This window comes from Manduca sexta, chromosome 22 (genome assembly GCF_014839805.1).
Source record: "Manduca sexta isolate Smith_Timp_Sample1 chromosome 22, JHU_Msex_v1.0, whole genome shotgun sequence".
In the NCBI taxonomy this organism is placed as follows: Eukaryota; Metazoa; Arthropoda; class Insecta; order Lepidoptera; family Sphingidae; genus Manduca; species Manduca sexta.
In genome coordinates, this window is record NC_051136.1 from 8606688 (window position 1) to 8624655 (window position 17968).

The 17968-nt window shown below is 34.1% G+C and overlaps 2 protein-coding genes across 2 annotated transcripts; one reads left to right on the top strand and one right to left on the bottom strand.

Moving 5' to 3' along the window:
- Window positions 1–1795: 1795 nt before the first annotated feature.
- LOC119190195 (COP9 signalosome complex subunit 3-like) lies at window positions 1796–5616 on the top strand (the record flags this gene model as incomplete). Its single annotated transcript, XM_037441504.1, has 8 exons — window positions 1796–2002; window positions 2274–2370; window positions 2961–3178; window positions 3526–3723; window positions 3971–4123; window positions 4444–4575; window positions 5007–5189; window positions 5497–5616. Coding segments are annotated over 8 exons (1269 nt in total), but the record flags the coding sequence as incomplete, so codon positions are not given.
- LOC115449796 (uroporphyrinogen decarboxylase) lies at window positions 5604–8554 on the bottom strand. Its single transcript, XM_030177688.2, has 7 exons — window positions 8306–8554; window positions 7947–8234; window positions 7491–7649; window positions 7017–7160; window positions 6522–6677; window positions 6170–6337; window positions 5604–5821 (listed from the first exon to the last, which is right to left on the bottom strand). The coding sequence occupies exons 1-7, from the start codon at window positions 8321–8323 to the stop codon at window positions 5678–5680; spliced, it is 1077 nt and encodes a 358-aa protein (XP_030033548.2). The 5' UTR covers window positions 8324–8554; the 3' UTR covers window positions 5604–5677.
- Between the last annotated feature and the right edge of the window lie 9414 nt (window positions 8555–17968).

Genomic DNA, 17968 nt, shown 5'->3' on the forward strand with positions numbered 1-17968 from the left:
TTATATTAGGGCTAACATTTTTTTATTCCAACATATCCGCACACAAAACTCTAACATAGCAAAAAATTATATATAAAAAAATCTAAAATGTTTTCAAGCCCTGATTTACATATATATGGCGCACTTACCCCGAATTTGATTTGACAGCCATAGTTTGTTATAATATTGAGTGATTAAAAGTTATCCAAGAGCAATGCGAGTAAAACTTATTTATCTATGGACTAAAGTGAGTGTTTTCTTTATAATGTTTCATATTGGCGTTTTTTTACACAGGCGCACTTACCCCATTTCCAGAGGCAAGTGCGCCTACTACCATTTTTTACTTTGAGCAAAATATTATTAATTTATGGTCCGATTTCCTTAAATGGCTATAGGTTGTTATCACAAAATACCAAATATTCTTAAATTAATAAAATTACATTCTTAAGTCAGCACAAAAAGAAATAATTTGCATTGAATCCAGCTATGAAAATTTTATGGCGCACTTCCCCCGATTGACCTTACTTGGTTTCATATTTTTAAATAACTAAGGGAAAAAAATATCTTAACTAATTTAAAGTTGTGGGTTAAAGAAACCATTTTAAAAGAACTAGGGCCAAAAATCGATGATCTAAAAGTTTGTAATCATAATATGCAGCTTACAATAATATAAAACTAGATACAGTTACAATATTAACATATTAAATTCAAATCTTTTTACATATTTTTGGGATGAGAGTAGTTTGAGAAAATTGAGTTATAAAAGTATTAAATATATCCCACAACAATCTATAAACTTACCCCCTTATTCATGGACACATTGTTGTATCTCAATTTTAGCCAATCACAATGGCTCTATGTCTACGTACTTCAAAGGCTGCCATGCCGTCAGCACTGAGAAATAGACTTGTTATCACAGCTTTACTCCATCCTTAGATAAAAAAAGGCTATGAATGAGGGGGATAGTACATAAAACAGTTGGGTTGGTTACATCATTTATAACTTTACTTGACTTATTTTCTCATACATTTTATATGGATGACTTTTGGTTGCGGTTGAGTATCTTGTAACTGGATTTTTGGGGTTCCAGAACTGACATAAATTGGTTTAATTTTGACTTAATTTAAGGTTATATGATAAAAAAAAAACTGGAAAATGAGGCAAAATAATTTAAATTTTTATATTTGGATTTCAAATAACTTTGGAATGGGCTCATTTCAATTTTATTGATCTTAGACTTTGAAGATGCAGAAGGGAACTCCTCAAAAATAAATAGAATGACAATTATTTTTTTAAAGGATGCAATTACTTACATTTTTTTTGTAACAATAAAGTACAATATAAAACTATTTTAACAAGATAAAAATCAACTCCAAAAGTACTAATAACCAAAAAATTACTTAACTTTACTTTAGTTACGGGTATTATCGTAATTTTTTTAGTTGCTCCTAATTAATTTGTGACATTAAAGAAAAGTTTTGATTTAGGTACAAAAGTTTGTTTACAGTGCATTGAGGTACGCTTTAAGATTATTTACAGGAATTTTAATTATATAACACAACAAAAATCAGATTGTTCATAATGCAGCCGGTATTATTCATCTCAATGTATTGAAGTTGAAAAGTTGATTAGGATTGATAATAGCTGATCAAAGTTATTATCAAATAAAAACTGTAGGTGATATGAAGAACACCGGGTCATCTAGTAAGAAATAAAAACTGAACAATTACATTTTATTGTTGTATTTCCTCATTACTAACTATATTAATGATTTATTTTATAAAGTAAAATCAATGATGTAGAATGTAGATAATTATTGAAGATATTTGTATTATTTGCAATTGATATTATTCTTTTTTGGTTTCCAGGTAGTTTCCGAGAGTTGTGTGATATTATTGGGAAGTCAGATGAGGTCCTCCAGCGCAATAGTGCTCATCTTAGCACTGTACTAGAAACTCTTGATATTCAGCAGCACTCACTTGGAGTATTGGCTGTACTTGTTGCTAAATTTTCTTTACCACAGGTGAGATACAGTTTAATAAAGGAATTTAATTCTAAGCTACTTTACAACACACATAGCTATAGTATATAGTATAGGGTATAGTCGTTACTGTTCGATTTTATAAAATCCAATCTGAATGTGCTTAAATTATTGGAAAGATTTGACATCTCTATAAAAATCTGTTTGTATAAAACAAGTAAAACAAAGTTAGGAATATCAAATGTTTTATCAAAGATTTGTCACAATTGTAAATTGGTTTTCATGATGATTATTGTTTTTAATTTAATTACAGAGTACGGGTGAAGGGGACAAATCAACAATGTTCCAACAAATCCATGACTTTATTAACAATTGCAATGGTGAACAAGTGCGCTTTTCACCAGACTTATGTAAGTTGAACAACTCATTCACACTATTTTATATTTACTTTCTATTCGTTTTACTCAAAGAATCTAGCTGCTGATAATGGAGCATTTGTATGTGTACACTTGTCCCATTTGATGTAATTTTACAAGTATAAAAAGCTAAAGAGTTTTTGTCTTTGAACATGCTAACTTCAGGTAGTATATAACTGCTTTTTAAAAAAATTTCACTAAAAGAAGTTTTTCACATTCCTTCAGACTACCATGGGCTACTTTTTATTTTGATAAGATATTTATTTTGTAAAAACTATTTCACGCAGACGTAGCTGCAGGCAAGAGCTAGTAATACAGATTTAAACTAAAATTTAAATAACCACCGAAACAAAAAAACTTTAAAAAGAAAAACAATAGAAATGTTTGTTTGTCCCTTAAGTATATTGTAATTCCCTAGTAATACAACTAAACCCTAACTTAACCGACGTTGCGTCGAGGGACCGCTAAAGTGTTTTCATCCCTTTCAGGCTTTGATAAAAGAGACCACACGATTTATACTTATAACACCCGGTTTCATCTTCTGGGAATCGAAGCTTTTTATGTATGTTCTAAAATGCTTACAGATGCAGATTTGTGTCATCTCCTAACAAACCACTTGGTGGAATTGAAGCAACCAATTAAAGGAATAGAAATATTGAAGAAAGCCATAAGAAAGATACAGTTGTTTGATTCTCAACTCACATCTATACATGCTGATCTCTGCCAACTATGTTTGTTATCAAAATGTATGAAGCCTGCTCTTGAATTTCTGAATACTGATGTTACAGGCATTGGTGCTGAGGTAAAATGGTCTTCCCTAACTCAAAGACAGTCATTTTATAACGCACAATACATTAATAATCTATTTTTTGTAATATCTTAAATATAATATAATAATATATGTTCAGTCTCCAGTTGTTTGATGTCAGATTTAGATAAAACTGTAACTCTTACCTATGATTCTTTAATGGCCATTTTCAATAAACTATCCCAATTTATATCTCCAAGCTCGTCCTGAGAATAAATTAATTGAAACAAGTAATTTTTAAACAACCTCTTTCCTTTTTGGTTGATGTTCATGATGGATTGAAAAAGCGATTAGTACTGTTTATTGAAAACAATGTTAAATCTTTGATTTTATCCTTTCAGCTTGGTGGCAATAATGACTCGAAAAACTTTTTGCTTTATTACTATTATGGAGGTATGATTTACACAGCAATGAAGAATTATGATAGAGCATTATATTTCTTTGAAGTTGTTGTAACAGTTCCAGCTATGGTTGTGTCACATATAATGTTGGAAGCATATAAGAAATATATATTGGTGTCACTCATTTTACATGGAAAGGTAGTTTCTTATTGACTTATATTGATATTATAAGTTAAGTACATAAGACTCGTAATGTAATGTTCGAAACAGTTTTTATGGTGCGCTGTCTCTAAAGCAAAGAAACATGTATGTTTGACGCTCACAATTTAAAAATGCTAATGTTTCACAATTTTGTGTATTGTATCTAAAAGTCTGGACAAAATTTGTAGCAGGATCTTGAGCAATATTAATATGAAATTTGGTATGTGTAATTTTATATTTTTAGATTTTACCAATGCCAAAATACACGTCACAAGTGGTCTGCCGTTTCTTGAAACCATTGTCAGTGGTGTACCATGAATTAGCTTCTTCACAGCATGCAGCCATAAAGCATAGGGAGACATTTGTCAGAGATAAAAATATGGGATTAGTTAACCAAGTGAGTATTTTATTTTACATGACGTGAATAATCATCAGATCAAGGTTATTGCATCATAAACAAATTAAAAGTAGCAGCTGAATGAACAAAAATTTTTTTTATTGAACTTTTATATTCACTCAGATTATATTTGATAACTATTTAACTATATAATTTGAAATCCTGACCTCAGTACAATTACTAAATATTTATTTGCCAAGCTTTCTTACCTAGATTATAATGATAAAGTTTGACATCAGGCGCAATTGTCGGTGTCGTATTATGTGTCTCAATTGTGTTTCCGGTAGCAAAACAATTCACAGCTTTATATATTTTTTTAGGTGCTGAGCTCAATGTATAAAAAAAATATTCAAAGGTTAACTAAGACCTTTCTGACCCTCTCCCTCAGTGATGTTGCATCTAGAGTGCAGCTAGCAGGACCAGCGCAGGCCGAATCTTACATACTTAATATGGTAAGCTATGTGAGATATTTTTAATGTTTATATACTATAATGAAATACTGCATGTAAAGAGGAGTTAGTATAATTTTTTGCTACGTAAATTCACAATACACTGCCTTGGTGGCGTAGTTGTATTGCATGCCCGGTACAATAGCACTCTGAGGTCCTGGGTTCGAATCCCGGGTCGGGCAAAGTGATATTTGGGTTTTTCTGCTCAGTATCAGCCCGGAGTCTGGAATTTGTGCCCGATATGGCGATAGGCTCGCCCCCTATCACATCATGGGACGAAACATACTTGGCGAAAAGTGGGTGCCCTAGTTGCGCCTCTGCATACCTCTTCGGGGATAAATGCGTGATGTTATGTATGTATGTAAATTCACAATAGGAGTGCATTTGTATGTGCTATTTGTGCATGGAAATATTGTAGTATAATGTTTACACAGATTGAAGAAGGCGAAATATATGCAATGATAAACCAGAAAGATGGTATGGTGGTATTCCTAGATAGCCCTGAGAAATATGCTTCACCTGAAACATTGTGTGTACTGGAACAACAAATGGCAGCCTGCACCAAACTTCATCAATATATCCAGGAGATGGATGAGCAGATACAAGTTAATCCTCAGGTATCACAAAAACTATTTACATTGGTTATTTATTTAGAACTTCATGTGTTAACAAGGCTACAATTTATTTTTTGAGATGTTTAGTTATTAGTTAATTTTGCAATAAGTATATATTATTGAAATTATAAAATATATATATTATACATATTACGTATGCTGTATTGTGTTTGTCAATCACCCAGTAATAATAATTTAATTAAGTAGATGTCTCATGGAACTTATCTATTGTCGATCTTGTGTAATAATTTTCGTTAAGAATTTGATTGACTTGATAGTTACATTAGAAATAATCATTGTATTATTACAGTATGTGAAGAAATGCGCTGGAAGCCACGATGAAGACATTCCAGGAACAAGTCAGAACTCAAAGACTACTTACTCAATGTAACTTGTTTTTTAAGATTAAAAACCTTATTTAATAAACATATTCATTTTTTATTCCCAACCATAACAAAAACCAAAAATATTGTAATGTAATACATAATGTTTTAAAATGCTTCATGTACGCCCTCTGTGAACGCAGTCATGCTTTCCAAGGGCGTTTGAGGAGTGATTCCATGTCCCAAATTGGCGATGTACCTGTGTTTGCCAAATTTCCGCACCATATCGATTGTCATAGCTTTTATATCTTCCTAAAATATAAATCATATTGAATTTGTAACTTATTACAAAATTAACTATTCAATATACTATGCATACTTATATTATTCAGTTATTCAGATTATAACTAAGGATAATTTTTTTTTTAAAGTTACATCCATTTATTCATTTATTAATTTTTTATATTTAGAGGTTCTTTTACAAGGAATTGAATGACTTTATATGAATAAACACTACCATTCTAAAAATACCAACATACATATTTAGCTGGGGAATAGTAGATACCAATCTTTATAGAGAGGCGAATTGACTTGCCCAAGATTAGACTGTATATAAGTTCATCATAGTTACTTAGTTAATGTTAAGAATATTAGACTTACTGGTTTTTTGTATAGATCTTGGGGATCGAGATTGCCTTGCAGTGTTATATTGTCACCCACAATCTTTCTAGCTTCCACAGGGTCTACTGTCCAATCTAATCCAATTGTTTCATATCCCATCTGTGCTTGTATGTCTAAGGAATATCCGGCACCTTTGGCAAAAATTGTCTGAAAGGTTGAAAGGAAGTTTATAATATTTTATAGTTTACATAGAAAAATTTAACCCAGTGTGAGTGAAGACAAAAACAAATTGTAATTATAATATCTATTATTATAATTAGTAACAAAAATTCATACATAATTGATTTTGTCACAGGTCTTTCATAAAATACTAATAGCACTCATTACTCACCATAGGCACTTGTTCTAATGATTTTTCTGTAAGCTTTCTTCTAACTCCATCCCTTATGTCTTTTAAATATGGTGCTGATATTTCAATAAACTGTTCTCTAGTAAGATGGTCCGCTGATGATTCAAATACTTGTAGCAACTGAGCCCCACTTACAACCTGTATTCAAAAATTAACTTGAATTATAGTGCTTATCTACTTGTTATATATCTATTAATTTACAGTAGACATTGGAATGCATTTCGTGGTTTAACTTTTGCAGTATATATGGGACAGTAGGTCCTGGGAATGCTCATAAAATCTATAAAAAGTACACAAATTGTATGTTTTTTTAAATGAAAATAAATTATTTACCTTTAAAAATAAAACAAACATCTCCATTTTTATTACATTAACTAGAAGGTAAGCATTGTACTGAAATTTTGTAAATCAATTAGCATAAGTTTAAGAAATCAAAATTGTTATATAATAATATTTAGACATACTTTAATTACCCACCTGCATAACTAAGTAATCTATAATAACATTTGTAAGAAGTCTTAAGAGTTTATGCACATCAGTTGAATGCTTTTGAAGCCACTCTTTTGTCTTGCTCATTGTCTTACTCCCGCCACCTTCGATCATGTAACCCATCAATGTAAACTAAAAACAAAAAACATAGTTTCATGTATGGTCTTCAAGTTTGCCTAGAATGCTGGTATCCACTATGTGCAAGTATAAGTGGATTTGGTTTACCAATAGAATGAAATGGTTTGGAAATATGTTTTTTAATTTTTCTGTATCAGTATGACTAAACAATTTGATAATTATGTATATTGTGTTGATATTATGGTAATTGATAATTCATCACAGTTTATGGCACAAACAACATGACATGCAGAAATTCAAATTCATTGATTTACAGAAAAGGGATTCATCTTCTAACTTTCTGCTCTTTTTATGTATATTATTATTATAATAAATTATCCTCACCGGAGCTCCAGTGAACCCTATTAAAGGTACTTTTCCATTAATTCTATGCCGAGTCAATGTGATTGCAGCCCCAACATACTCCAGCCTAGCAACAGCGCCTTTTTCTTGCAGAGAATCTATTTCAGATGGATCTTGCAGGGGTTTTGGGAAAACAGGTCCCTGAAATGTAGAACTTGCATTTGGATAATGTACTTTAAAAGTATTCAAGATCGAAATAATGTTTTTACTGGATACCTTGTGAAATCAAGGTCTTCATGAATTAAAAAAATCACTTTCAGTGTACCAAAAGGTATACAGAACTTAATAGGAAAACATTCCTTTTATCTGTAATCATAATCAAATCTAAATGTATTATACTAATAATATTAAACCATATTGCATCATAATTAGGCTTATAGAATACTTCCTTGTTAATAATTAGCATACGGACTTAATTGTTAATTAATCTATACTCACCACGCCTGGGTGCATTTCTACAGTCATCCCAAGTGCTTGAGGTATAACAAGTATGTCACTGAAAATTATTGATGCATCTAAATGATCGTATCTTCGGAGTGGTTGGAGCGTAACCTCGCACGCCAGCTCTGGGGTGCGACAGACTGTGAAGAAGTCATGTTTGGCTCGTACTTCTTGGAATTCTGGCAAATATCTACCGGCCTGTCGCATAACCCATACAGGAACTTTATCCACTTCCTTACCAAGCGCTGCACGAAGGAGTCTATCGTTTTTTAAAACTGGAAAATCCTGTTTCCAAACATGCGACGTATTACATCAATTAAATAATATATGAATTTAAATACATTAATAAAACTTACGGTCTTTGATGACTCCATCTCCGTAATGTAATTACTGTAACTACGAAGTTTAGAGATAATAATATACCCGTTTATTATAAGCAGACTTCTTATAACAAAAATGATTTTGTTACCGTAATTGAAGGCCACAGTTGTTGAAATAATATTAAATGCAAACTAGGCAAAAATGCTAATCAGCTGTTTCAACAAATAGTTTGACATGACATTTAACAGTGACAAGCTTTGATGACAGCTGTCAGAACCCAGTTGCTACGGTTGCCATAATTTACAAATAGGGTTACTAGATGTGTAAACTAATTGTCAAAATAGTCTTTAGAAGATAATTTTTAGAGGTTCTTAAATTAGGCTGAGTCTGTGCCTTGAGGAACAAATTAATATAATAAAATAAAATAATAATACAACATTTTTAAAGTTATTTTTTGTGTTTACATAACGAAGCCAGTGCGATTTGCGGGCTTCGATATGCGTTATGCAGGCAATGAACAATTTTATTAATTTTGCTGTTGAGCTTTTGCATTCACCAAGGGGTCCTGCACTAAAACCTGACATTATGTGGTAGCTGCAAAATTGCTCTGGTGCAGAAAGAAAGGAATGAAGGAAAGTAAGGAAGAGTGAAGATGTCAGCAAGCCAATAAGCATAGGAAGTCTCAATAATTCAACACAAACGTAGGTATACAAAAGCCAATAGGAGGATGAAGAGGGGGGTCTCTCCTATAAGCCGATGATGTGAAGAATGCTTGGTACTAACAAGGACTATGATATAATGTACATTGCATATTATGTACATAGGACTGGTGTTCCTATACCTAAAATGCCTTTTACGGCTCAATTTGTTAATGTTATCAAGGACATGAATATACAAACTAACACGGAAAGAAGGGCCTAAAGCTTTATCTGTCCACGCCTCAGGGAGTGAGAACTATTTAGTTAATGATGCCAATAAATTAGATTTTCTACAAAACGGTAGAGTGCAGTAATGAATCTTTCTTATAACTTTAATTATGTACTTACTGACTTTATTGTTGTAATCTCTAGGTACAGGCTTATTACATTACGATGTGCCATCTGGCCTGGTTTTTAGCGACATAAACCGTTTCAGCCATATTAATGTTGAGTGTAGTGCGGATCTGATCCGTCCAGCGTATTGGATTACTGGCTCTCGACATCTTGCTCTCCATTCATCCGGTCTTTAACAATTTTTAGAGGTTATCACATGGTTTGCGGACGATATGACCAAAAAACTCAATGATTTTCCTTAGGCAAATTTTGCAGAACCTCGGTTTCTTTTCAAGCTTCAGTTTGTCGAGAACAGAGAGATTGATCCTAAAAGGCGTCCACGGAAATCGGAACATCTGCTTTCAGCACCAACACCACCAATTTCATAGGCATATAATAAGCGAGGGCGATCTCTTGTGTTTGGTGTCAACGTCTCTAACCCGTATAGGAAAATGTATAAAACCAGAGCATTCACCAGTGCCACTTTTGTCTTGTTGCTAATGCTCCGATCTTTCTTTATCCTATAGAGCCGAGACATTGCAGCTTTAGCCATTTCAATTTTCCTGCGGAAATCGGCTTCGCTAGATCCATCTTTGCTAATGCTAGAACCCAGGTAAATAAAATGGTTAGGTTCTAGTTTGAGTATCCTATTAAGCGCTATATTAGAAGCATAGATTAGAAGGTGCAGGCTATACGAGTAGATATCGAAATACCTTACTCTCTTTCTAGCACTCCTCAATATAAAATGGGAGGATGCTGTTGGACAGGAAATATAAAGAAATAATAAAAAATATCAAGATAGTATATGGAAAAGTTATTAGAATTTTACACAGTTTATATTGACAGGTTCGATAGATTTTAATAAAAATATAAGCCGTGACAAACGTGTATAATACGACGTATACTAAGTTTGCGAGAGTCCATCTACCTGCCACGCCGTCGCGCTTCTATCAATAACTAAAAAAATACAAATGAGAGAGGTCTGCGATAACACAGCGGTTTTTGTAAAGCGACACAAGGCGACCTTTCACAATATGGCATTTTTTGTATCAAACCTTTATCCCACTTTCCTAATAAACTTTATTCGCTCCTACAAAAAATGATAATATGGTGAGATCAATGCATATTTTTGTATGTACATATTGGGAATTGATATTTATGTACGCTCTATGTACATCTTAGGTGCTTGTATATTTATGTATATCTACAAGTTATTAAATTATTGGATTGTATTCCTATAGATTTTCTGCCAGTGGTTAAGTCCCAATTTGAAATTAGCTATTAACGTGGTCGGGAACGGTGGTTAATAGATGACATTATTCCTGAATGCTATATGCACCTTTTATGCTGTAGTTGGACTTTTATATAAGTCGAGTCGCATCTGTATGCGAACTTTAACGCATTTAACGCTTCTGTATGCACAATGGAATACTTAATATTATTTTAATTAGGTAGGTATATAGACGTTACTTGTACGTCCTAGACTACGAGTTGTACGGTCTAGGTTCAGCACCATACACCTTATAGTTTGTTTTGATGATGATATGATAAAGAACAACACTTGATATAAATGATCGACAGCTTATTGATATAAACTTAACACTATAAAATGTTAATGATGGGATGAGACTAATTGTTTATTGATAATTGCTTGATATGAGCACGCGCGGCGTGTTGCTCAGCGGTACGCGAACTGAAGCTAGAAGTATCGATATTTGCGTAATAGAATAAAATGCTGAGAGTGCAAATTTGTACGGTTGCACCGTACACGAGTTATTTCGATCTTCTTCTTCAAAACTTCGTCTATGAATATATTATATCGCTTGCTATCAATGTTATTTAAATGTTATATAGGTATTATATTTTAAACAAGGTGTTGCTCGCGGCTTCGCTCTCTAACTAAAACCTTTCAGCTGAGATTACTTTTTACAAACATTCAAACATATAATTATGCTTACCTACTTAAACATAGAAGAGGGTGGTTGGAAATGCTGTTTTTTGCTTAATCATTCTATCAAGACAGAAGCGGAGTTACAATTATTAAAATTTTACTTACCTAAGTAAAAGTTGAACGGCCCCATAGTACCTACTAAATAGCTATGGGCTATGTAAAAGACGCAAGTCTTTCTAAACACAGTCCGCACCTTTAATATCATAATATCGGATATAAAATAACACTTTTACTTGCACAGTTTAATAACTCGTGAGCAGATTCCGTTCGTGAGATTATTTGGTCTACTTTGAAACCAGCATCATTAAAATTGGACTTACAACTACTTTTTAGCACGAAAATTAACACTTATTTCGTTATATTTTATACGAGCATTCTTATGACAATCGCTTAATCAGATTTATATTGTTTTAAAATACATTAATTTTGTTTAAGTAAGTTATGTTTTAGTATATAAGAGCATCTATACCTACTATAAATTGATATTTGGAAAAAAAATAGGAAAAATTTTAATGTATACAGTAAAAGATTTCTGTATAGCCTGTTTACCCATGGAAAACATGAAAACTCTAAGTATCGGCAAGCTACAAACTAACACTCACTTTAAACTACTAAAAATAGTAATTTAGAGTGACAATTATTATTTTTCTGTTTCTTATGTTAGAGTTGACGGACAATGTTTGGTCACACAGAATTGGTCTTAAGTTATTGTGATTTTACATGACATTTAAAGACATCAGTACTATTCTCATACTAGTGAGTCGTTAATCTAGATTCGCGACTGCTTCAAACGTATCTATCTTAAACATCTTTAAAATTATATGGCAGGTACTTATAACCATCAGGGGGCTTGGCGTGCGGTGGCCCACTTCTGCGAGGTGGTCCTCTCGCAGAAGGAGAGTGCCGAGAGGGATCGAGAGAGGGAGGATCCCTCCCGCCGTCAGAGGAGACGAAGGAGGCGCCGGGTAGACGACTGACCGGCGTCTCCCGCCCTGTGGAATGGGGGCGTTTGAAGAATTCCACCACGGTATCCCCTGCCTGTCGTAAGAGGCGACTTATAGGGGCCACGAAGGGGTCGTCGGCGGGCAGCAGGGGCTGTCCGCCCTAGTGCATTTTTGTGCATTTTTGCACATCTTTCGGTTGACCCCCGGGATGGACGGCAGTGTGCTGTTGGCCTCACACTGCCGTAGACGCCGAGGGCGTCCTTCGGTGCGCGGGGGCTTCTGCGCCCCATAGGAGACGGGCCGCAAGGCGGCACCGCGCAGGGGCGGCTGCGGTCGCAGACTAGACACTTCAACGTCAGAGGAAGCCCGCAGCCGTCCTTAATGCGCCGAAGAGGGCCACCGCGGAGTTTTAGCTGGTAGGCCGTGCATAGATTAAGTTGTATATAGGGTTAGGGACTCGGCCCGGCGCGGCGGTCGCCCGAAGGTCACCATCAAATCCGGGCGGCTCAACGCCGGAACGTAAGGCACGGTTACCCCAGCATAACCGCTCAGTCGCCCCCCACGAAGGCTAGGCGGTAGTAATAAGGGACTTTCTCCGCGAAACCAAAACAAAAAAGAAAAAAAAGGTACTTATAACCATAACAGTTTAAGCAAAGCAAATTCAATTTGCTTATTTGCATATTTTTGCTTATTCAATTCCGTACATCGGTATTAATTTTTCTGGATATTAGATTATACTATTTAAGTACAGCGTTTATTTACCACGCTGAAGGTACTTACCCTGCAGTATTTTGCGTGACGATTAATCTCCATATTATGTGCGGCAACGGCAAGAGATTAATCAGAAGAATTGTAAAATTTCGGTAAAAATGATAATGTTACAACAACTTTAAATAAATTTAAAATTAAAGGATATCAATGTGATAGCAATTCATACTATAATAACTAATAGGTAAGTAAGGTGCATTTAGCGTGCAACAGCGCGGCGCAGCGTCGCGTCGTAACAATAGCGAACAATTGCCACTAATGCAGGCTCAATTTATTTACGAGCCAGTCACTAGGGGCGCGTATGGACACAAACGCCGGCTCCTAATAGAGTCGTTGTATATTAAAAGAAAAGAAAAAGAAATGGTATCATTTAGTAGAGTCATAAACTTCTGTCACCAAGCAACACTTTCATGTTCCAGCTTGAAAGATAAACTATTTTATTTACTACTGGCCGGTATATAACATTTTAGGCTGACAAACGCAGTGCAGTGGTGTATGCGGGAGAGATCCAGCAATCTTAGCTGTCCTATATCATCACCACATCTCTTCTCTGAGAATGTTTTCTTTTTTTATATACCTTTCGATTTTCGACTTTGTTCGCTTCCCTTTAGCCCCACCTACTATCTTGACGACATCTTGCTTACAATAGGGAGTCGTAAGACTTAACATACAGCGAGTGGGTAGCTTGACTCTTCATTCAGTTGTAGGTTCACCAAGGTGCAGATATGGTGTTTTTAGCTGGTAAAAGACCGGCATACCCTGTTTACCACTAGTAGATTGGGATCCAAGAGGATTTTCCCTATGAAGAAAAAAGGTATAATAAAAGTACCTAACATATCTAGTCTAGAGATGTTCAACATAAAATATACTTATGCATGTTTGTTGATACTACTTTGTTACTTAAGGATTAAGTGGATGTACAGCGTGTAAGTATATACTAATTCTATTTGAGAATAAAGTTTTGTACATGTGAGTAACACAGCCTCACCATCTTTTGATCAGGTTTCTTGAGTCTTCGGTTTATGTGCAGTCTTTTATGCGGATTGTCATTGAAACTTCGTAACAATAACTAATTAATGACAACATACAGAGTTCAACGAACTCATTTGCCTCTCATATATTTGTAGGCGGAAGACATTGCGTTCAGTGCTAACGCGTGACTCCAAGGTTTTCCTTGTTCGCGCTCAGGAGGAGGACATTGACTCAAGCAGTGTAAACAGTTCCTTATCTCGAGCTTCGCTGCAACGCCGCCGACGACTTACTGGCAGCTTATAACTAAAACAAAATTGGTCTTATTCGAACTTTAAACATACGCGCTTATTATGTTCATCGCACTAACCTATATTGTAACGGCAAAATAAACTTTATTGAAAGCACAAAGATTCATATGAAGTAGGTATATTATAGGGATACAAAATTATCTATTTGGTGCCCGAAAGCTTTAAAAACTTGAGAAGAATTAAGGAAGCATTTGATGTTTTCGTCTTTGTCCAGTATTGAATAGTTACGTTTTGTTGTAGTTTCTTATTCTTGCTAATTATTATAATTTGTTTACAAGCTTATCTTAATTGGTGAAATACAAAATAAAATAGTAAATTTAGATAGTTAGTGACAAAATCAATGTTTAAGTAACTAGCACTTCGTCAGTACAGGACTTTGACCGAATCTTAATTAACAATACCTAGTTATGAATATAAAAAACAATTAAAATCCAAAACAAGGTTAAAAATCATTAGCGTAAATTATGAAAATTTGTAAGCCAACATATATTTTATACGGAAGCATGGTCTTGGGGCGGCGATTGTGATCTCGAGGCGGGTGTACGCTGGATATGTCCGTGCTTGATAGCAGTCATTTAGAAAGCAGTTTTTTGCCGCTACGGACAGCTGCCCACCAATCAAAATGTGCATTGTGCGGGGGTTGCTCTAAGTTAATTGACGAGTCATGACTATCCCACATATTATAAGGACGAACCAAGTATGAAGGCTTTTGAACCAAGTATGTGACATAGACAAAATATGTACCAACTTATAATTTTGTGAAATCCTTTCATAATTCTAATTTCCATCTATTAGGTTTTTATCCTGTAATACTAATAATTATAACTTATCATGATTTATATTTAAAACAAAAATATACGTTTTGCGTAGGTATGTATGCATAATTTTGATAGGATCAAAATAGGATTCAGTAGTTTTTATTCTTCTATTTATTTGTCGTAAAATAATTTTTACCTTCAGACATTGAAATAAGAACGATAAAAACGACACTCTTTGGAGCAAACCTACTCTATATGTACTTTCATACATTTGATAAGAAAGACGACCCGCATTTGCATTGTTTTGACTAAGTAAATGAATGAGATCACGTAACGGTTGAACGTGCATGTAGCTATTGATTTCAATACTATTGTTTTCTTCTTAGTATATTAGTATAAATTTATCTCATGTCTATTTAGGAACCAATAATTAAGAACTATGTAACCTACATTAATAAAAGAAAACTAAATTTAACCTTATTGCAAAAATATGAATATTTGTCAATTATTACAAACGTTTATAAAATGTTGAATTTTCTAACGAATTTGTGACAGACTAAAGAAAAAATTATAAGCACAAAATTGTATAAAATCTGAAGAGGATACTTTGAGCAGTCTCGCCGCGCCGCGTGGCTTTGCGTAGGCGGCAAACGCCGAGGCTCTTTGTTTTTTTACCTTTTTTTGCCGCTCTACCCTTGCTTCTCTCGCTTATGTACTGGCGATCGCCTTTTTATGTCACTCATGGTCACGAATTGTATAATTTGTAAGTAAATAAAACGTATCCTATTTATTTAATTGCATACACGGGCTATGAAGTTTGCATATAAAATAGCTATACCCATTGTTAATTGTATGTATGTACATATTATTAAACACATATTATGGTCAATTATAACTTAAGTTTATACGAGTTTATTTGTTCAGAAGTTTAAAAAATAAAGTATGCCATTGCGTTATTTTACAAAAATGAAACAAAATTTGTTAAACCTGGTTAAAAGGGCCATAAATCAATGACACTTTATGAACTGCATATTATAATATTCGTAAATGTAAACGTATTTTGTTCGCAGTCTTAAATGTATTTTATGGCTCTACTTTTTACGTAGGTAATGATACATTATGTAGGTTAAAGCAGTATCACACAAAATAGCTATAAAACGATGGAATTATCATTAGATTCATTATTATGCAATCATTAATAGTCTTGGAGAGTCTATTTCTTTATTATGTTCTTTTCTAATCTACGTTTCGCAAAGTATGTTCATATTTTTCAATAGTTAAATCTTGAAGGCGTGTCATTAAATAAGCAAAGCTACATTAAAAAATCATCAATGCAGATAACAATATAAATTCTTGAGAAGAATAAAAAGAAGGTATCTACTAACAATTCACAAACAAATCCCGACCGCGGCAGTCGCGTCGTGCTCACGGCTTGCCTAAAAAACTCCGTAGTTAAATATCCTTTGCCTGCCTCGGTCCGCGTAAACTCACTGCATGCAACTGTAGACACACGGGACGATTATAACAAAACGGCTAATATTCCTGTTAGAATTTAGGCTGCGCAGGGAAGAAAGCACCCGTGTGCAACAGGCCCCGGAATTCGGGCTCGGGGTGAATACCCTCGAGTCGGTAAAAACTATTTTCAAGGTTAGCTCGCCGTGGAGGGGAGCATCGCGACTAGTGAGGTGCAGGGCGAATTCGGGGCGGTGCGGGTGCGCGCGGAGAGCGGAGGGCGTACGCGGACGCGCCGAAATACTGATAGCCCTCTGCCCTGCCGCTGCCCTGCCGCTGCCCTGCCTGCCGCACCCCGCCGATTCTGACCGCACTGAACCCTGAACTTACAGACGTTCAGCATAATATGATTTTTGAAGCCATTAAGTTAGTATTCAGTTATAATTTATGTTTGGGATGAAAATTATGAAATTAGAGCGGCGCTGTAGTCGATTAACTAATAATTGGGGCAGGTCGATTAAAGTGCTATCTCTTGAGGATGTTTTCCTGGTTTTCATACCCTTAAATCTATCATGCAAAGGAAGGTCGAAAAACCGATCACAATAATTACTTTAAAACTAAAATTTTTATTTGATAAATAAAAAATTAAATGAGGTACAAAGATTTTTGTTACTTTGTAATACGACATAAAGATGAACCTTATAAATATAACTACACATTTCCATTAAATAATTGCATACTTTAAGAATTTTGAATTTAGTAATATTTTGATAATTTTTTAGTTTTGAATATATATATATATATATATATATATATATATATATATATATATATATATATATATATATATATATATACACATATATTATGTATAATTGTGTACGATTACTGGATAAAGAACAAATATTAGGTTAACAATATGCACATCGGCTAGATAAGTAGCGCCCGAATCAGGCTAACCAACGGCTCATTAAATTTTATCGAAACACTGATAATAGAAGGAAAATTTTGAAGAGTTTTGGGAATTACTCGACACGGTTCATTAAAATGGCTCATAATTAAACTAATAGAAAAGTTATAAACCCTCAGCCGTGATATATTCCGAATTGGCAACCAATAAATTATAATTTCTGTATGAGATAAAACGATTAATGTAAACACATTTTATTATGCCAAATATTTTGTAACCATAGAGACTGTAGTTTCATGTTTAAAATCAAAGATCACGTATCCATTATTTTCATTTATAACAATATATGAAATCATTGAATCTAAAGTTCCTAAACAGTGAATAATCTGGTTACTTCTCCAAATGACACATTACATGTTTTTCAGTTTTCTATTCATGATTGTTGATGTTGTATGAACACTCATTCAGATCTCATTTTAGTTATAATCCCTCGCGATTGGTAACAGTGTAGTTATGTTATTGACTTAATATTTTAATTAATTAACATTGCGACCATTTTCATCTTTCGGTAGTTCGCTGACTTCATGTCGGTTTTATAATTCCT